General features: G+C 36.5%; 1 protein-coding gene across 3 annotated transcripts; it reads left to right on the top strand.

Moving 5' to 3' along the window:
* On the top strand, positions 1-21,258 carry LOC129717524 (beta-mannosidase-like). Of its 3 annotated transcripts, none has more exons than XM_055667490.1 (7): positions 1-121; positions 18,095-18,258; positions 18,318-18,622; positions 18,695-19,059; positions 19,141-19,529; positions 19,585-20,058; positions 20,123-21,258. In XM_055667490.1, the coding sequence occupies exons 2-7, from the start codon at positions 18,123-18,125 to the stop codon at positions 21,196-21,198; spliced, it is 2,745 nt and encodes a 914-aa protein (XP_055523465.1). In that variant the 5' UTR covers positions 1-121; positions 18,095-18,122; the 3' UTR covers positions 21,199-21,258. The 3 variants fall into 3 exon arrangements, with proteins under 3 accessions (XP_055523465.1, XP_055523464.1, XP_055523466.1); XM_055667489.1 differs by having other exon boundaries at positions 35-407; XM_055667491.1 differs by lacking the exon at positions 1-121 and adding an exon at positions 16,196-16,348.
* The last annotated feature ends 615 nt before the right edge of the window (positions 21,259-21,873 follow it).

The raw sequence follows: 21,873 nt of genomic DNA, 5'->3' as shown, positions 1-21,873 counted from the left end.
CTCTTCAGCCATGCGAGTTTAGTTAGTGTGCAACGCTGAAACCACTCGGAAGTGAAGTATATTTTGGAATGGTACTTGTGTTTATCAGCGATTTCGATCGAATTGTTTCGTCCCAGCTGTGGTAAATTTATAGAACAACACAAAAACAATAGGAAAAGATATCTGTTTATTTTGCACATTGTTGAATGTTACTTACTAGTGGTAGATAATGCAATGCTTCTAAATATGTGATAATACCAGGCATATAAGAACGACTGTGCAACAAAGACTGCTGAGTTGTTTTATGTCATCTTAAAACAGAGCAGTTATTAAAAGAAAGCCGGTTGGTACGCATAGCACCCATTGAATTCGGATCGGTCTCCTATACTGAAACAACTGTGAACATCATTGCAGATTATTCTTATCCGGTAACACAAATTACTCATTTGCAACGCATATCGTACGATATGCTTTCCTTTGGTCTGAGCATTTCATTCGGAATAAAATTGACACTTTGGCCGGATGTTTCGCTTTTGCCATTGAAAAAAAAATCATTTAAGTGTTGTACCAACAATTACGCACTCTAGCACGGTGTTGATATGAAATACCCCGGGCTGGCAATTTATCGATTAGTTGGCAAAGCGGGTACAAGGAACTGTGAAGCATGGAAGCTCAAATTTCAAGTGCATAGAGGGATTATCTATAGTTTGCCATTTATGCCCACTACCGGCAGAAATCGGAAAGCCGATAGCAAAGTCCAGACCTGCCCGACAGACAATTGCTCACTCAATAGTTAACAATAATGCAATGTAGGGTAGTTTGGGGTAATTTGGACCCCCTTAGGAAAACTACTGTTATTTCGTAACCTGTTTTTTCTATCCCATAAACGTAATGTACTATAGTAATATTGATCTGTTTTCTATGTTTCTACACGAAAAAACCTTGATATTAAGGTCAAAAGAACAAAAAAAATAACGAAACTAAAAATTACGATTTTCGGACATAAAAAATCGTTTGGGGTGAAAATGGACAGCTATTGGGGTAATATGGACAGTGTTTGGGGTGATGTGGACAGGGTAAAAAATGTGAGTTTTATGGTATCAATAGTTGCTTAATACACAGTAGAAGGTGGTATCAGGCATACGGAATGATAACTGCAATTCTTAGGCATTGCACAGTGGTCCCACAGTAGGCCAAAAAAATTTCTATTCTCCAATTATTCATACTAGAAACTGAGTATGCGATCGTGTGTCGCACACGCGCGTTTGTATGTGTGTGCATGTGTGTGTGTATGTGTGTGCGTGCGTGCGCGCGCGTGTGTGTGTGTGTGAGTGTGTGTGTGAGTGTGTGTGTGAGTGTGTGTGTGCGTGTGTATGTGTGTGTGTGATTGTGTGTGTCTGTCTATGTGTGTGTATGTGTGTGTGTCAGTGTATGTGTGATGTAAGTTTCATGAGAATCGGATGATATACCAATTTTTGGCAGCACTTTGAATGTTGCTGTGTCAGGAAATTTCAATGATTTTTATGTTCGAAAATCACAATTTTGAGCTTAACTTCGATTACCTAATTCCCTCAATTTTGATCTGATTTTGGATCAACGAGTTTCGTTTTGAGGGGAAATTTATGTTATTTTTCAGAACTCTTGTGTACCGTACAGTCTCGTGAAACAGTTCGGAATGATCGGATAATCAACAGCCTATATGAAATTAACCGTATTTTTCAAGTTTTTGGGTTCCGGTTTGCATATCGTCGTTCCAAATCCGTTAATCCCGAATTCGCGAAACGGAAAAATATAAGACGAATGTACGTTGACGTACGATTTCTTATTTTTCCTTGAAAGGCCTATCAAATTCCTTAAATTTTTCATTAAATCTTTCAATCGGTCAAACGGCTCAAAAGTTACAATTTTTTGAAAAATGATTGCCGATTTTTCGCAACTTTAATTCAAAATGGGTCACACTAAGGACCAAACAAAAAAATACGGGTGTAAAGTTTTTCGATAAAGAAAGGTATACCAATGTTGAACATGATCTGAACAAAAAAATTAATCTGATAATAAGAAAGGTTTAACGGCATTTTAGGGGAACAACATTTTCGGACATCAGAAATGAGTTCAGCACCCAAAAATTGGCATTATACGTCATTTTCAAGCATTTTAGAAAAAAAATTAGGTTTTTCCAACTTTTGTTCAGAAACCCGCCACTCTGCGGGGCATTGAAAACACTTTTTGTACAGATAAATCATCCCAGATTGCCTGCAACACTTTTTACAGTTCATTGTTTGTACACCGCCGTCTATCCGTTCGTTTTTATATGCCCGCGGCATCAGTCCGACAAAAGAATTTACTTCAAACTCGCCTGACCATAACACCCCAAAAAAACTGTCCATTTTACCCCAAACAGGACGCCTTTCTAAAAACTCATTTTCTTCCACTATTTTCGGTCAAACTTATCGCAATCTTTCATTAAAATGTACTCTTCTACTAGACAACCACGGCTGCAAAGCTCATTGGACTGAAAACAACGAAGAAAATCTCAAAAAACCTTAAATACACAAGCGTAAAACTTACAGCAAAATCAACTATTGATGTTTCCTTTGTTTACATTAGCACTGCGGTGCACCTGTCACAGCAAACCATGAAATTTTTATATTAGTTAGAATTTAGTAGTTCATGGAAAGGATGAAGTAGTACATGGAACCCAAGAATGTAATACTTTCCAAGATAAAGCACCTGTCCATTTCACCCCAGGGGTCCAAATTACCCCAAACTACCCTATCAATGAAAGTAGTTCGTTTTCAAAGTTGTAATTTGGCTGGTACAATGAATGTCAGTTTATCAATCATGATATGATGTTAGCAGTGAACTCAGGTTCAACATCGATGTGTTTCATAAACCGCTGGTGACAGCAATGTTTTGTTACAGCAATTCACGATTATGTACAGGAACGCTCATACTTCATGAACTGTTGAATGTTCTTTTTCTAAGCAAAATATGGTAGTGTTAAAGTGTATGTTTACGACCTCCCCGAAAATTTGTTAGAATATGTCGTGGGGTAAATATAGGCTCAAAGGTAACCTTCAATGGAGAGCAAGCACTTGGATTATCGTGTGTGTAAAATGAAAAACTCCTGTATCAGAAAAGCTAGACTTAAATAATGAAGCTAACTAGATAGACCAACAAATCCATTTCCAGCCACCCATCTTAAAACTTAACTAGCATGAAACCAACAAACGTAAAAATCGGGTGCTAAGTCCACCACATCACCTTTAAATTCGCTTATCGTTTTCCGCCAACCTATCCAGTTTTTACCCTATTGTCGTTGTGTGTGAATACTGAAAAAAATTAGCGATCGTTCGAGACCCGGAGGTGCTCTTGTGATATTTTATCCCAGGCCAGATGTCGCTTCAGGACTTCCACACCTTCACATTTTCAGAGCAGACCAATTTTGCGATTTGTCAATCATGCTCTCATCGGTAATAAACATTTTTCGTGTCACACCAATTGAAAAAATACTAGAATGGCTGTTTTGATTTTGTCCCGCGTTCCCATACATTCAACGCACTGTGCGTCGACGACTCTCTGTAGAACTAGTTCTCGATATGTGTTTTGGTTGATCTTCACTTCTACAGGGACAAAACCAAGCGGAATCTGACCCAAACCATCACCGACAATGGTTTTTGTCACCTGGAAGCTCGTCGGCATAGCTTCGTGATCTTTCCGGCAACAAATCCTGTCGTTCTACTTGTTTACGAACTGTTGTACGGTGATGAGTTTCTCGTTGGTAAATACGATATTCTCCAACCTTTTTACCTTTGTTTTACCTTTGTTATACTAAACAAAGGTTATAAAATCGGTCGAAAAACGCAAAATAGAACCAAGATCCGGAGGGCCGAATCGTATATACAATTCGACTCAGCTCGACGAACTGAACAATGTTTGTTCGTGTGTATGTGTGTGTGTAAGTATGTTGTCTGTATGTATGTGCCGCAAAATACTAACGCACCTTTCTTACAGAACGCAATATCCGATTTTGATGATCTTATACGCAAACGAAAGCTCCCCCAGAATGCTACCGAGTGGATTTTTGATTAGTGGCTTAGATTTTAAAATATTGATCAAAGAGTATTTTTAATATGAGAAATTTAACTTTTAAGAGCCAGTTCGCGAGAGCCGCAACCGCCTTTCTGAGAGACGTTGTTTTGATGCCCTCCGATTGGGTTGAAATTTTCAGCGTTTGTTTGTCTATTCAAGGTAGGAAGTTTTGCAAAATTTCAATTTTTTTCATTGAGGTTAAGTAGGGTGAAACGGCCCTTGAAAATGATATGTCCAAAAACGTTCAAAATCTAAAAAGTACAATAACTGCTGCTAGACTCGATGGATTTTTCTAAAAATTTGTGATATTATTCTACACTAAAAGTACTTCAAAATGCATGGTCACAATACATGGCAAAGAGGTAAATTGACGAAAAAAATGCATTTTTCTTTTAAAAATTGTCAATTTTCAGGGTCATCCTACTCTTTTCAACATCGCTAGAAAAAATATCTGAATATGGCGTTTTGTAGAGCAACTCAAGAGCTTTGATGTCATATATAAGCCACGTGTGCCAAATGGGGTAAAACAGCCCTAGAAGGTCTTTTTCAAAAAACCGTCAAAATCACTAAAATCACTATAGTTCCTGCTAGACTTAGTAGATGTTATTAAAAATTTGGATTATCACTGTACCTTACCAGAACTACCTACTTTACCAGAAGATGCGCGATCTGGGGTAAAACGTTCCTTAAAGACTTTTTTTTTCGAAAAAAGCCGTCAAAAGCACCAAAACTGCAAGAACTTGGGTTAGACTTGATAGATTCACTGAAAATTTAGAATATTACTCTAAGTTAATACGAACTTAAGGGCAAGATGACAAAAGTGACAAATAGATTTACATAACGAAAACAAAAATTTTCTTGAAAAATACTTGGCGATTTTCGGGGTGCTATTTTCTCTACAGAAAAGGTCCAGAACCCGAAGTTAACATTTTATAAAACAATTACAGAGCTTTTATTTGGCTTAATATCCAGATGCATCTTTTGGAAACTGACTAAAAAGGACTAAAGTTTTTCTTGACATCAGTCAAAGCATCAAACAAGGTAAAAGATATTATCGATATGACGGTTGCGAAAATAAATAATTCCATCCGAGTTCCTACTTATCCGTGGAGCAAATAAAATTTGTTCGTTATTTGCACGATTCCCTGCAATATTTATGTAGGCAAAACTTAGCGTAAAGGAAGATGGTGCTTTGATGAACGGTGAAGAACACCATGAGTATAAATTGTAAAGCATAAGTGTTCGCAGTCGTGTTTTTTAAATGATTGTATATTTTTATTAATACAACAGTAAATAGAGTAACATGATTTTTTAGCCAACACTCTGGGAAAAAGCGTAGAATGAGACCGATGTCAATAAATTTATAAATAATCAAATTAAAAAGATGAACATTAAACTCAAACAACAACTTACTTTATTTACTTTAACAAAACTCGAAATATTGCAGTCTTTCAGCAACCGTCTCATCGATATTGTCTTTTACAAGGTTTGATGCTTTTCTTGAAACCTAGTAAAAAGCCAAGAAAAAGTTTAGTTTCCAAAAGATGCATCTGGATATTATGCCAAATAAAAGCTCTGTAGTTGTTTTATAAAATGCTAACTTCGGGTTCTGGACCGTTTCTGTAGAGAAAATAGCACCCCGAAAATCGCCAAGTATTTTTCAAGAAAATTTTTGTTTTCGTTATGTAAATCTATTTGTCACTTTTGTCATCTTGCCCTTTAGTTCGTATTAACTTAGAGTAATAATCTAAATTTTCAGTGAATCTATCAAGTCTAACCCAAGTTCTTGCAGTTTTGGTGCTTTTGACGGCTTTTTTCGAAAAAAAAAGTCTTTAAGGAACGTTTTACCCCAAATTACGCATCTTCTGGTAAAGTAGGTAGTTCTGGTAAGGTACAGTGATAATCCAAATTTTTAATAACATCTATTAAGTCTAGCAGGAACTATTGCGATTTTAGTGATTTTGACGGTTTTTTGAAAAAGACCTTCTAGGGCTGTTCTACCCCATTTGGCACACTTGGCTTATACATGACATCAAAGCTCTTGAGTTGCTCTACAAAACGCCATATTCAGATATTTTTTCTAGCGATGTTGAAAGGAGTAGGATGACCTTGAAAATTGACAATTTTTAAAAGAAAAATGCATTTTTTTCGTCAATTTACCTCTTTGCCATGTATTGTGACCATGCATTTTGAAGTACTTTTAGTGTAGAATAATATCACAAATTTTAAGAAAAATCCATCAAGTCTAGCAGGAGTTATTGCACTTTTTAGATTTTGGACGTTTATGGACATATCATTTTCAAGGGCCGTTTTACCCCACTTAACCTCAATGAAAAAAATTGAAATTTTGCAAAACTTCCTACCTTGAATAGACAAACAAACGCTGAAAATTTCAGCCCAATCGAAGAGTATCAAAACAACATGCGGTTGCGCCTCTCGCGAACTGGCTCTTAAGGCAGAATTAATGGCACGGAGAGCCATGTGTTGTATACCAATTTACTCAGATCGACGAATTGAACAAATTATGTATGTTTGTGTATGTGTGCCTGTACGTATGTATGTGTAAATATGTTGTTTATATGTATAGTATATCAAAATCGACCCAAAAAAGAAAAATAACAAAAAAACCCTCTTTACAGAACGCTTATTCCGATTTTGAAGTTCGCATGCTCAAATGAAAGCCCCAGAGATCTTTGAAAATCATACTGAGTGCGATCTTTTATTGGTTGCTTGAACTGTAGAGTTTTGACCAAAGTATATTTTAGACATGGGATATTTTACTTTCTGGATAATTTTTCTCTCCCACTGCTCTTTCCTCTTCTCTATCTCTCTTTCTCAAAGGAAATCAACAATCATGGAGAACTTTTCATAATCTTTACACTCTTCGTAGTGCGTCTTAACTGGTGTAAATAAATTACCCTTAAGCTTTTTCTTGGAAATTTGAACCAGATTTTAGAAGAAACTGCAATGCTTACTTAGCTCCTTTTCTCCCGAAGCTCCCGTCCTCACTTCTTATAAAATATATACTAAATTGTACGTTGAACCTAGATTTGCGAAGAGTAACAAACATTTACAGCTTTCGGGAGCCAAGCATTGTGGCAAAACCTGATCCCACAGTTTGCACATGTAACACAATTAGCGATACAGATATTTTGAAAAGCTTTACCAAAGATGTATAGACCTATTTACGTACGAATGTGTTAGTACTACCCGTTGAGAAAAACACAAATAAATCGCTGTTTTGTTTGCAATGCTACGTTTTGAACAGCTGGAAAATTTTTCAGTTGAATACTTATTTTATGTACTAAATTTGTGACCAGGAATCTAAAGTAGCTGGTGAACGTTATCGGCAAAATTAGGAAAAAGTGTTGTTCATGGCTATACACGTTTACTAGTGTGCGCAGGTGAAAAGTCACTTATCTCTATGAATGATACAATATGCTCATGTAAGATATAAATATTGCTTTCTAATTTAAGACTAAGTGCAAACAGAGTATCCATGTTATTCCACTTCGCGTTATCGCAGCAAGATTTAAAAAGTCTTTATTTCGGATTTTTCCATACAGCCTAGGCCTTCGAAAAGAATAATGTTCTCACCTACACTCTGGAAATCTAAAATTCTCAAAGATCGTGGAGAACCTTCATTTTCAGATAAGGCATTTGAGATAGAAATAAATTGACAACTTTCATCAATAGCTATATTTTTTTCCTGTATAATTCTAAACTATAATTTTTCGAGAGCAGGTATGTAAGGTTTGCTTCATTTCGTAAATAAAACTTGAAGCTGATTCATAAATCTAGGTCCTACGATTTCTGAAAATAACGCGAATAAGTAGGAACAGTGCGTCTTGAACTGTCCTACAGATCAGACGTTTTTTCGGTTGCTTGTGGACTGGTCTTTGACTGCCTATAGCTTCAAAGTTTGTGTTTTGTCAGTGTGTCTTTTAAAGATTACCTGAAAGTTATTTCCCATCAGTCTTTCTCAAGACTACCTACTTTTGAATTTAACATTTGTTTTAACTTTTTTCGTATCACCTGAAATGGCTGGACGGAAAAAGAAACCTCGCATCGCTGCGGGGAGGAAAAGAGAGGCATCTCTTTCTGACACATCGAGTGTCTGTAGTGACAATCCTTTTGATATTTTGCCTGAGCAAGAAGCTGGTGAAATGGAAGTTACCAATAATGAAACTATACAAAATATAAAATCTTTAAAAAAGGAGAAAGTTCCACCTATTGTGGTAACTATTTCTTCTGAATTTAATATATTCAAAAAGGAACTTTCAACGTTTGTTTCTGACGTTAAAGTTACCTATCAAATTGGCCGTAGAGGTGAATGCCGCTTATTAGCCGACTCAGTAAAGGGTCGTGATCGTCTTGTTCAGTATTTAACTGACAAGATGTACAAATTTTTTACATATGACACCAAGAACGCCAAGCCGTTCAAGGTTGTCTTGAAAGGTCTCACCAACGATCAAACCGTTGATGAGATCAAACTTACTTTAACAGAATTACTTGGCATAGCCCCTACCCAAGTAATTCTAATGAAACAAAAATCACGAGGCGAAAACAGTCAGAGAACTGGAATTTCCCTTGTTAATTATTTAATTCATTTTAACCGCAATGAGGTTAACAACTTAAAATTTTTTGAAAAAGCACATGCTTTGTATAATGTGCGTGTAAAGTGGGAAACTTATAGGAAGTATGGCGGAGGTGAAAAGCATATCACCCAATGCCGTACTTGCCAACGTTATGGCCATGGTTCCAAATTCTGTAACATGGACCAAAAATGTCTTAATTGTGGAGACTCTTCTCACAAAAAGGACACATGTCCTGTGAAAGAGAGTAAAAATTTTCGCTGTGCGAATTGTAACGGCAACCATATGTCAAATTTTTATCAATGCCCAGTCCGTTTAGCAATTGTTAAGGCAAGGCAAGGTAAACAAAATTCAATTTCTCAATTAAAACCAACTTCAAAACAAAATTCTCCAAGCGTACCAGTGACGCATAGTTTACCTACTCCTTTGCATACCCGTTTAACTTATGCACAGGTTACAGGTAGTTCGAACATTATACCGCCTAGTGTTGGTAGTTCGAAAATGACCGTTAATATGGGTAAGCAAAACACGCTAGAAAATAATTGTACACCTATTACTCCAGCTAATATTGCTGCCGAAAATATTTTTTCTAATGTCAACTGCCTGGGGCCTATTACGGCAGGTAAACTTTCTTTTTTGCAACAGGCAATGTTCGATCTTATGAACGCCATGTTGCAGGCAAAATCAATGTTTGAAGCCATTCAAATAGGCACAAATTTTACTATTAAAATTGTTTCTAATTTAAAATTTAGCAATGATTTTAAATAAAACAATTAAAATATTAAATTGGAATGCTCGCTCATTGAAGGCCAATGAGAATGAGCTTTTTAATTTTTTAACAGTAAATAATGTGCATATTGCAATTATTACTGAAACATTTTTGAAACCTAACATAAAATTAAAATATGATCCCAATTACGTGGTTCATAGATATGATAGGATTCAGGGTTCCGGCGGTGGAGTTGCAATTGTTATTCGTCGCCGAATCAAACATCGTGCTCTTCCCCATCTTGAGACGAAAGTTATTGAAACTTTGGGAATTGAAGTTCAAACTGAACTTGGGATTTTATTTATTGCCGCAGCATATTTACCATTTCAATGCACACGCGAGGTCAAAAATTATTTTAAAGGTGATTTACAAAAACTCACCAGAAATCGTTCGAAATTTTTCATAATCGGCGATTTTAACGCTAAACATCGTTCATGGAATAATTCTCAAAGTAATTCCAATGGCAAAATTTTATTCAATGATTGTTCTTCAGGATACTATTCTATTTTGTCTCCGAATAGTCCTACATGCTTTTCTTCTGTAAGAAACCCTTCAACAATTGATTTGGTGCTGACAGATCAAAGTCATGTATGTAGTGATTTGATCTCACATGCTGACTTTGATTCTGACCATCTTCCAATAACTTTTTCTTTATCACATGATTCAGTTTTAAACCCTATGAGCTCTGTTTTTAATTATAACAAAGCTAATTGGGAAAGATACAAAAATTATATTGAGAGAAATTTCAATAATGAGCTTGATTTGCAAAACGAAGTGAATATTGATTCCGCTTTGGAAGCATCAAAATGTGCAATTGTTGATGCCAGGAATTATTCTGTTCCAAAGGCTCAAGTGAAATTTGATTCACCAATAATTGACGAAAATCTTCAACTTCTAATTCGTTTGAAAAATGTCCGCAGACGTCAATATCAACGTTCTCGTGACCCTGTTTTTAAAACTATTTATAAAGATTTACAGAAAGAGATTAAACATAGATTTACTCTTCTGAGAAATCAAAATTTTGAGGCTAAAGTTGAAAAATTGAAACCATATTCAAAACCATTTTGGAAGCTGTCGAAGATTCTTAAGAAACCTTCAAAGCCTATTTCAGTTTTAAAAGATGGTGAACGTTTTCTTGTATCCAATGAACAAAAGGCTCAAAGACTTGCTCAGCAGTTTGAGAGTGTTCATAACTCAAGTTTGAATTTTGTGAGTCCAATTGAAAATGAAGTCACACGTCAATTTGATTTAATTTCTTCCCAGAATTTTTTACCTGCAGAAATAGTTGAAACTAACTTGAATGAGATTAAATCAATTATTAAAAATTTCAAAAATATGAAAGCACCTGGTGACGATGGAATCTTTAATATACTAATCAAACATCTCCCTGAGAGCACAATGGATTTTTTAGTGAAAATTTTCAATTACTGCTTCAAAATTGCATATTTTCCCAAATTATGGAAAAATGCAAAAATTACTCCCATTTTAAAACCGGATAAGAACCCAGCTGAAGTTTCAAGTTATCGACCAATCAGTTTGCTTTCTTCAATAAGTAAACTGTTTGAGAGAGTTATTCTTAACAGAATGATGTCACACATCAACGAAAATTCAATTTTTGCAAATGAACAGTTTGGATTTCGCCATGGGCATTCCACAACTCATCAATTGCTCAGAGTTACTAATATGATACGAGCTAACAAATCTGAAGGTTATTCCACTGGAGCTGCTCTTTTAGACATAGAAAAAGCATTCGACAGTGTTTGGCATAAAGGTTTGATTGCGAAATTGCAAACTTTTAATTTTCCAATTTTCCTAATCAAAATTTTAAAAAATTATCTTACTGATCGAACTCTGCAGGTTGTCTATCAGAATTCAAAATCTGATAGATTTCCTGTCAGAGCAGGTGTGCCTCAAGGTTCAGTCTTGGGTCCAGTCCTGTACAACATATTCACTTCAGATCTTCCTGATTTGCCTCCAGGATGCACAAAGTCATTGTTTTGCGATGACACAAGCATTTCCGTAAAAGGAAAAAGTCTTCGTGTCATATGCAGTCGATTGCAGAAAAGTTTAGATATTTTTTCTTCCTACTTGCAAAAGTGGAAAATCTCTCCCAATGCTTCTAAAACTCAAATGATAATTTTTCCGCATAAGCCTAGGGCTTCTTTCCTCAAGCCAAACAATAATCACGTTGTCAAGATGAATGGGGTTATTTTAAGTTGGTCCGACAAGGTTAAGTACTTGGGACTAATTTATGATAAAAAACTTATTTTCAAAGAGCACATTGAGAGTATACAAGCCAAGTGCATCAAATATACGAGATGTTTATATCCTCTCATTAACAGGAATTCTAAACTTTGTTTAAAGAACAAACTTTTGATTTACAAACAAATTTTTAGACCAGCAATGCTTTATGCTGTACCGATCTGGTCAAGTTGCTGTTCAACAAGGAAGAAAACGCTCCAAAGGACTCAGAATAAAATTCTGAAAATGATTTTGAAGCGTCCTCCTTGGTTTGGTACACTCGAATTACATAGACTTACTGGTGTTGAACCATTAGAAGCTATGTCAAATAAAATTATTAACAATTTTCGACAAAAATCGTTGCAATCCTCAATTGCTACGATAAGCTCTCTTTATAGCCAATAAGTTAGCAATTAAGTTAGTTGTAAGTTTACTTCCCCTTTTCTGACAAGTAGGTTTAAATCCCTACGAATGATAAGTCCTAATTGCGAAAGCAAACAAATCCTAACAATTAAAATTACAAATTTCTAACAGTGTTGAGAAGTCACCATTGGTGATTGGACACACATACTCATTATTTACTAATATTTATCATAAATACTTAAGCTACTAACAAATCCCCCCTTAAAAAAAAAAAAAAAAAAAAAAAAAAAAAACGCGAATAAGTAGAACCGCATTAAACTAACATACATGTTTGCTGTTCTAGTGTGAAATCAGCATCATTGTTATCTATAACTGTTTCCCCACGTTCGATTATCTCAAAAAAAAAAATTAAATTGCTTCTAGCCAGCATTTGAAAATTGGTTTGTGATCGAAAAAATAAGACTCATGTACTCCAGTGATAACATTCATATTATTTGCAAAAACCACGTCAAGCTTTAATTCAATAATCGTCTTTGGTTTACACTCTGAAAACTATCTTTCAAAATCATTTCATTCATTATTGAAATTGGACTTATGATGGTATACGATTTGTAAGTGACTGGCCAAATATGTTTAAAGTAATAGTTAGTATAACAAAGGTTTCTGCACCACTAGGTGGATTAATTTAGGTTTTTTAACAGCGATTTATCCCTTTTTACCCGTTCTTGTTTCTGCCTCGCAGAAAGGTCTTGAAGCTTCTGAATCGTGGTCTGAAGTTTACGTTTCAGGGTCTGACGAAGATTTCGATCAAATACGTTGAGATGCACCGTCACTTTGATGCCACTACGCCGAGGATTTCGCTTAATGGGCCTTTTATGGCTTTTATCAAGATGGCTTGACAAAGTATTTTTTTTTTAATTCTTATATCACCAATATTTAGTGGTTAATTTGTGAGTTCGAAACCCAATTCGTGGAAATTCGTGGTTAAGTGGTTTCCGAGAAATTTTCCAAAAACCAAGCCATCTTGAAACATGATTTTTCTTCAAATGAATCGGACAACGATGAAATATACATCAATCGAAGGCTCTTAATTTGTGGTTCACGAAAATGTAATTTTAAGGTCATAATTACTAGTGTTTGTACAGAAATTTGTGTTTTATTGCTCACGTAGTTCTACGTTTTCTACTGCTAGCCGCTAGTGGCGTTGACTGTTTGCGGTGTTTGTCACTGCTATACTATGCGTGCGTGTGGGGAATATGGTAAATATCGAGATTCAGGGAACTTAGCCAACACACTTGCTATTACAGGTAGCCCAACAGGCGCAGAATGGATATGTGTAAATTTGTTGTTAAAAAGGATACCGGTAACAAAAATGTACTTTAAAAGGAAAGCAATCCAAATTTGACGGATTATTTTTCAGAACCAGTAGGTATTGCTAACAATAATTATCACTTTTTCATCACCGAGATTCTGAGAAATGTTTCGGAAATATTTAAACAAATGTTCAAATAAGTTGCCGGGATCTAACTTAATGTTGCTCTTCGGTTATTTTTCCATGCATATGTGCTAACTTATGAGCAAAGTAATAAACAAGATGTCTGCTGTTCGCGGGTCTGTTAAGCTACTAGTGGCACCGTCGCGCAGAGGAGTACCTAGAACAAAATGCTGGCCAAAATAAGAAAAAAGTTTTTTGTCGCTTTCTGGTGCCGCTATATTTTTTTCTGCAGCTTAAATAAATGCTTCATAAAATATCCTCACTCGATTAACATTAAACGGTATTATCATATGCTGGGAGCGCTGTAAACATTGACAAATTTTCAAGCATTTTTTGAGAATCGAACCATTTATAGAAACAAGTTGTCAAACAGGCGTCAAAAAATGACAATTGATCAATATTTTGCACCAAATGAGTTTTTATGTTCAATGCTAATAAACCGGTTGAGGAAAATTCCGATATTAAAAATTATAGCTACTCTTAGGAAGTTTTCGAAATGATGTGATGAAAAAGTGATAATTATTGTTTGCAATACCTACTGGATCTAAAAAATAATCCGTCGAACTTTGATTGCTTTCCTTTGAAAGTACCGTAGAATGGGGTGAAATTGATCACCTTAATATTCGTGATAAAAAATACTAATCAAAAGGTATTGCACCTACAACACTAGGCAATGTTAACGTGTCCTTAAACGCCACTTTTGCATGATTCACATACCTGTCAAAGTTAACCCTTGCCCGGGGCATTTTTTCATATTTTCAAAAAATTCTTCTAACTCAGTCAAAACTCAATCAAATTTGACCAAACAAGTTTCCAAATAATAATAAAAAGTAATCTTAGTTAAGGGTTAATTACGTTAAATTTGGAGAAGTGAGTAAAGTTTTATAAAAGTTAAAAAAATGTAATTTTCAACAGTGATCATTCCACACCATTAAAGAAATACTGATAAATTCGCAGGAAACCACAAAGATTTTAATTTCAGAGCTAGTTTTTGAGCTTTTGCAACAAATCGAATTGAAATCGGTCTAACGACGATCAAATAAGAGCAAATTTAGCAACAAGCAGCTCGTGAACCAAAATAAACGAATATTAACCTGAAATATCGTTATTTTCGTTTCCAAACTAGTTGTAAATAATATTTTTCAATACAGAAATCATCATTCATCTTTTGCATATCGAAAAAAGCACATTGTCATAGTACCTTATAGAATTATCGAATTTAGTTCATGAAGTAGACGATAGAAGTTTCACCAATAGCCATAGAGGTTTACTGCATCACATACCAGTACTTGTTTTGAAGTGATACTATTTCGAGAAAAATGTACATGAAATTGGAAATTGTTATAAAAATTGATCAATTTCACCCCGTTCCATGGTACATTTTCGTCACCGGTATCCTTTTTGACAACAAATTTACACATATCCATTCTGCGCCTGTTGGGCTTCCTGTAACAGCAAGTGTGTTGGCTAAGGTGTCGTACACAAATTACGTAACGCACGAAGGGGGAGAAGGGGGTTGAGTTTGCTTTAGCTATTGTTACGTAGGGGAGAGGGGAAGTAGTTAAGACAGTTAGGGAACATCCATAAATGACGTAGCTTTTTTTTAGGTTTTTTTGACCCCCTCCTCCCCCATCGTAGCATTTCGTCACAAAGTCAGGACCCCCCTCTAGATAATTACGTAGGTTTATAACAACCCCCCCCCCCCCCACATAATTTTTTTTTGCAAATTTTATTATCCAAAACATACCTTGAGTCATTAATGAACAAGAAAAGACAAGGAAGGAATAAAAATGACCCTAAGCAGACAAAACAGTGATAAAAAGAACAATTAGGAAAAATCCAAATTTTTTTCTTAGTTTCATGTTTGCTACGTAGCTTGGCTTGATCCCCCCACCCTCTCCCTCGTCACAAAACTACAAACCCCCCCTCCCCCCTCAAATGCTACGTCATTTATGAATGCTCCCTTACGTAACTGTGATGTTTGCTCTCAATTGAAAATTCCGGAGGGGGGTCAGGCTGTTCAGCGTTACGTAATTTTATGGAGGGGGAGTCATATCGAACCTTACCTTTCGTTACATAGGGGGGGGAGGGGGTCTGAAATCTAGATTTTAGCGTTACGTAGTACGACGCCTAAGTTCCCCGAATCTCGATATTTACCATATTCCCCACACGCACGCTCAGTATAGCAGTGACAAACACCGCAAACAGCAAACGCCACTAGCGACCAGCAGCGTCATCAACAAAATAAAAACGTAGAACTACGTGAACAATAAAACACAAATTTCTGTACAAACACTAGTTATTATGAATTTGAAAGTTTCATTTTCGTGAACTACAAATTAAAAGCTTTCGATTGATGTATATATCATCGTTGTCCGATTCATTTGAAGAAAAATCATGTTTCAAGATGGCTTGACTCAGTTTTTTGAAAATTTCTCGGGAACCACCTAACCACACAAATTGAATTTCGAACTCACAAATTAACCACTAAATATTGGTGATGAAAGAATTAAAAAAAAATACTTTGTCAAGCCATCTTGATATATGCCCTTTTATGCCCTTTTTTGGTACTTCCGGTCTCTAAATACACGTAAATCGGGCAGCTTATCAACTATGTCCTTCTTCAATTTTCTACCTCGGAACAAGGTAACCACAGCACTACGTTTTTCTGTTCGAGATCCATTTTTGCCAATAATACTCGATTAGAAAAGTAACACATACATCTACTGACAGCTACGCTACGGCCCAAAGTAAATGAAGCGAGGAGGAATCGTCCAATGCAGTTTCGTATGCAACATAATAATAAGTGTTAAGGTAATATAGCAGTTCAATTGTCAGACCCTGTAGTAGCCTGCGTCCCAATATGAGGGCTTATAAGTGAATTATCCAACCAACACCGGCAAATGATCAAATCTCTCCTTTCTACAGATTTCCTTTCACGCAAATCCCCGCCCAAAGGATCAATTATGTTAAATTTATTCAGACCAGAGGCAAACTCCGACCGAATTCCACAAGGTCCTTCCCCTGGCCAAATTTTTCAGTTTTTTATCAGCTAATCAGATTTAAAAAAGGCAGAACAAAACAATCGAGAAAGTAATTGGCCGCCTGCTTAGCGAAATATATTAATAAGGCAGCTAACGTCAGCACAGTGAACGAAAAAATCGAATGCAGAAACCATACAGAAAAAGATATCAGCCATCAGAGCTGGATGGAGACGGCTTAATCTTGCGAATCTAACCGAACCTGCTCTAACAGGAATGAGTGGAAGACGACTTTACAAAACATATATCTGCTCTATGAATCAGTGTAATTATAGTTGTTTCAAAAGAAATATCTACATACATAAACGACCTAAGTTTTAAAAATATAAAAAAGTTTCAGACTACGGGCTAATAATAATAATTCGGAAAATTCTGGTAATCAAACCAAGCTTTGTGATTTTGACGTAAAACTACGTCTCTCAGGAAGTTCGGTTACATAGGGATGTAAAATGAAAATCCAAAACCGGATAAAGTGAAAAATATATCAAATTTAAATGCTAATAAATTCCTTCGTTCTTGCAGCAATCGATTGGAAACTCTTCTAAGAATCCTCCCTAATGCATAAAATTGTAATTTTATTATTCGAACTATTGAATTATGGAAAATTGTTAAGCATTGTCAAAACGCAAAATTCAACCTCTGATTGGTCGTTATATGATTGCTTCACAAGCACGGTCGACTGTATTATAGAACTAGTAATTCAGAATATACTATTTGGCGTCTATAAGAACCTGTTCATAGTAGTTCCAAACAGCGACTACAACAATCTTTACTTAGCAGCAGTGGTAGCGGATAGAAGGAGTACCTGTGGCAACAGATAGCAGCAGCAGTTGCAGCGAGTATCAGCATCGATAGTGGCAGGGGCAGTTGATGCAGCGGTACTTCCTTTAGTAAAAGTTGGCTTACTGCGGTAGCGGACAGCATCAGTAGTAGATGCATCCAATGAAAAGTTACCGTATTTTGACAACACACAAACGTTTTGGGATGCTGGCAATTAAAATATATAGGCCGTTGAGTTTTCAGTGTGAAAACAGCCTTCGACTATCGTAAAAATGCCTTAAATCTCCTCTCTCGGGGCAGCACGATGAGCAATCAACATCATATCCGATATGAAATTGAACAATAACTGTCTTTATAAGGACAACAAACAGATTATTGAAGATTTAATATTTTCTCGTTTTGCGTTAGAATTAAAAGTAAAAGGTTGTTTTGATCTGCATGCACCCTGACTTTTGAAACTTGTTCGTGTTGTATAGTGTTTGTTCCATTCTTGTTCAGTGATTTATGTGCAAACTTAATTTCGGCAGCACTTCAACTCCTCTTTTGCACAAAATTTTAAACATATTCAGTACAAGTAATGTAACAAACAACCTTATGTAGCTCTACGTCAACCTTGCGGTCGTGGCGTTGCATACAACCCTTGTGATTTTTTGTTTTCAATATTTATGCTCCAAAACTTCTTTTTGCATTACAAGTTGTCCTTTCAACCGAAGCGTTAAATAAGTCTTCCAAATTCCAGATGAATTGAACCAGCAGCCAAACTAATCATGCTGGACACATTGAAGTTTTTCCTGTTCGTGGTTCTTTTATTGATTACCATCATCCTCAACCAAAACGTTACGTCGAAGAAGTCCGGCGAGCGAGATCTCAGTCAATTCTGGAAATTGGAGAATGCCAACGGAAGTAAGCGCGAGAAGATAACACGTCAGTTTATCAGTTTATCATAATGTTTATTTTTTAAGCACTTAAAATGGAAAATCTAACGCTACCATCTGGAGTTTATACAGCCCTTGAACAAGGCCTCATCATAGAATCGATTCTGGACTTCAAGAATGACCTAACAACGAAGTGGATCGCCCGTGATAATTGGACTTACTCGCTTGGTCTGCCGTGTGATTTAGAAGACTTCAACTTCACGCATGTTTTATTAACTTTACACGGCGTTGACACTTTCGCAGATATTTATCTGGGTGACACTCTAATCGGTCAAACATACAACATGTTCACTCGTTATCGCTTCAACATCAAAGCGAAGCTGAAATACGAGGTAGGTAAGGAGCTTCATCAAGCTTTGCCTACATAAAGGAACTGAAGTAGCACTAACCATTCGAACTTACAGTGCAGGCATTCCTTACGTCTGCGGTTGGTTATCCGATCGCCAGTAGCGGAGGCGGCATCCCTATCTGCTAACTATCAGTCGCGAAAAATAGTTCCCGAATGTCCCCCCAAGGTGTACAATGGAGAATGTCACGTCAACCTTATAAGAAAAATGCAGGCCAGCTTCTCCTGGGACTGGGGACTGTCCGCGCCATCCATGGGTATTTGGAAACCCGTGCGGCTTGAGTTTTACAATTCTGTGAAGATAAGAGACATCACGTTCGCACTATCGGACGAAGAAACTCACTGGTCTGTACTGATAGGTGTTTACTTGGAAGTAGGCACCAGTCGCAGAAAAATAAATGGAACTTTAACCTTCAAGATTCTGTAAGTTTCTCTTTTCTCTTTTAACATTTAACAAACAAATCTTTGGAAAAATTCAAGAAAAAAAGTTGATTTTCTTTTTAGAGGAGTGGAGATCCCATCTGAGCAGCAAATAATTGCCGTTGATGAAACCAGCAACAGCTTCGGAGAGTTACTGGTGGAACATAACTTAACGATTCCGAGAAAGGATGTTAACCTTTGGTGGCCAAACGGGTACGGTAAAGCCACATTGTATAATCTATACGTAAAGTGGGAAGACAGCCAGATCAACAATATTCGCTTTCATTATCGTGATACACAAATTGCGGAAAAAATCGTTCGAGTTGGGTTTCGCACTATCAAGCTCAGTCAGGAACGGACCTCAGATGGTTTGATGTTTTATTTTATAGTTAACGATATTCCAATCTTTATGAAGGGCTCCAATTGGATTCCCTCGTCGGTACTGCCGGAGAGTTCTTATGATGAAAATTACGGTACAAATCTAGAAAGACTTCCGACTTCTCGTTTCTAACGTCTATTCTATTTCAGTTAAGTTTCTGCTTTATGCCGCCCGTGATGCAAACATGAACATGCTTCGAGTTTGGGGTGGAGGCGTTTACGAAAGTGATTATTTCTATCGACTAGCTGACGAGTTGGGAATCTTAATATGGCATGATATGATGTTCGCATGTTCAACTTATCCTACAAACGACGAATTTTTGGTTAACGTAGCAATCGAAGTTCACCAGAATGTGCGCCGGATACAGCATCATCCCTGTGTTGCGCTCTGGGCAACGAATAACGAAAATGAGGTAGCGCTACGGCAAAACTGGTATGGCACTAGACTCAATGAGGAAGCATATGTAGCGGATTATAAAAAATTGTATGTGAATATCATACAACCTGAGATTTTAAAAGTAGACAAATGGCGAACAGTACTCATATCTTCTCCTTCCAATGGAGATCGTAGTATAGAAGAAGATTACTACGCCAAGAATCCGCAAGATCCTCGGTATGGTGACGGTGAGGCTTCAAATCTATTTCTCTTTACTATGCTATATCCGGTTTTATTTTGTTTATTCTTCAGTTCACTATTATAACTACGTTTTGGACGGATGGAATCCGATAATATATAGAGGAGGCCGTTTTATTTCTGAATACGGTTTTCAATCGTTCCCTGCGTTCACGAGTTGGCCGATTCGTGATCTAGACATGAATGGATTAGCAGACTTAATCGAACATCGACAGCACAGTCCGCTACGAAACGGACCAATATTACAAATGATCGAGGAAAATCTACCAATGCCAACAAAGAACTCCTCTAACTATTGGCGAGATATTATATATCTCAGCCAGGTGTCACAGGCCATGATAGTAAAGACCGAAACCGAAGTTTATCGATCGAAACGCATCGAACAAGGTACGATGGGGGCACTTTATTGGCAACTCAATGATGTTTGGATCGCTCCATCTTGGTCAAGCATAGAGTACGGTGGTAAATTCAAAATATTACACTACTGGATGAAGGCTATTTTTGCTCAAAGACATGTAGTAGCATACATCAACGCAATGAAAATGCTTGACATATACCTCATTCGCGATACGCTAGGACCAAATGAAACGTGGTCTGTTGAAGTGAAAGTGCAGCGTTGGAATAAGTTTATGCCAGTTGAACAACTGTCCTACAACCTCAATGTTTCGAAGAATACCGTAGTAAAGTTAGGCTCGATCGACATTTATGATCACATGAATCAGAAGCAACTAGATGCCAAAGAACATATATTACTGATCGATGTTTACCGGAATGATAAACGAATTGCTGAAAACTTTGTTTTCCTAGGTAAAGTGAAACAGGCGACGCAAATATCAAATGTTAACGTAAATCTGAACGTTGCTTCGGTGTCCTGCAACGCAGCATCCAACATTGTCAAATTGAGCATAGAAGTAACCGTAAACTATCCCGCAGTGTTTGTCTACTTAGAGCTAACTCCGGAGAATAGTGCTCTGAAGCAGTGTCAATTTTCAAAGAACGGTTTCCTACAGTTCAAACCCATTCAAACAATCTACATGCAGTGCGTGGATATGGGCTGTAAATCCAAAATACAGAGCAGTGACATCACAGTACTTACGATTAATCAACTAATGTTCCAGGAGGATGTCTAATTCGTTTTTGTATTCGTGCCCATGTCTTGGGGTTTATAATAAAAATCGAAAAATTCAAAAGTTGCATCTATCAACTAACCAACACTCCCAGTTAAACCTTATTTTTTCGATATGTTTCTATATAGTCCACAAAATTAACACCCAAAATAAGGAAACAACCCAACATAAATGAAAAGCAATTTAATACTTTTTTTTTCACAACATTTATTTGACACGGCACAAGAATTTAATACTTGTTGTTATTAGTCTTCCAGTTGGCCTCGATGTAAGATGATGCTCTAACTAGCCAATCGTCGTGTTTTCGCATCTCGTCTTGAAGATACCTTCATCCATAAGATCGCAGCGCTTACCCCGCAATTGTATGTGAAAAATGTTTTCCCACACTTTTCACCGTATTAAATAATTGTCGTCTGTTTAGTAGTTTGTTTATTGAAAAATTATTGGAAAGCAAAAAATTAATGTTTGAGAGTATTGGAGAGTATCAACAACGTCACACTAAAAAGTAACCCCGCAATCACCGACCGCTATAGAGACTTCTGTTGATTATTAGGGTGACAATGACTGTATGGAAAAAATTTCCTCGAAAATCTACCAAGTATATGAAATTGAAAAAATCGATTTTTTTTATGCCAATTGACTGAAAAATGCATAAAACCAGATCTGGTGTTATCCAGC

This window comes from Wyeomyia smithii, chromosome 1 (assembly GCF_029784165.1).
Source record: "Wyeomyia smithii strain HCP4-BCI-WySm-NY-G18 chromosome 1, ASM2978416v1, whole genome shotgun sequence".
Classification (NCBI taxonomy): Eukaryota; Metazoa; Arthropoda; class Insecta; order Diptera; family Culicidae; genus Wyeomyia; species Wyeomyia smithii.
The sequence above is the reverse complement of the archived record's forward strand: the minus strand, read 5'-3'. Positions and strand labels throughout refer to the sequence as shown.

Coding starts and splice junctions, on each gene's coding strand:
- LOC129717524 (XM_055667490.1), top strand. CDS start 18,123: ATGCTGGACACATTGAAGTTTTTCCTGTTCGTGGTTCTTTTATTGATT. Junction 18,259..18,317: donor ATTGGAGAATGCCAACGGAA/GTAAGCGCGAGA, acceptor TTATTTTTTAAG/CACTTAAAATGGAAAATCTA. Junction 19,060..19,140: donor ACTTTAACCTTCAAGATTCT/GTAAGTTTCTCT, acceptor TTTTCTTTTTAG/AGGAGTGGAGATCCCATCTG.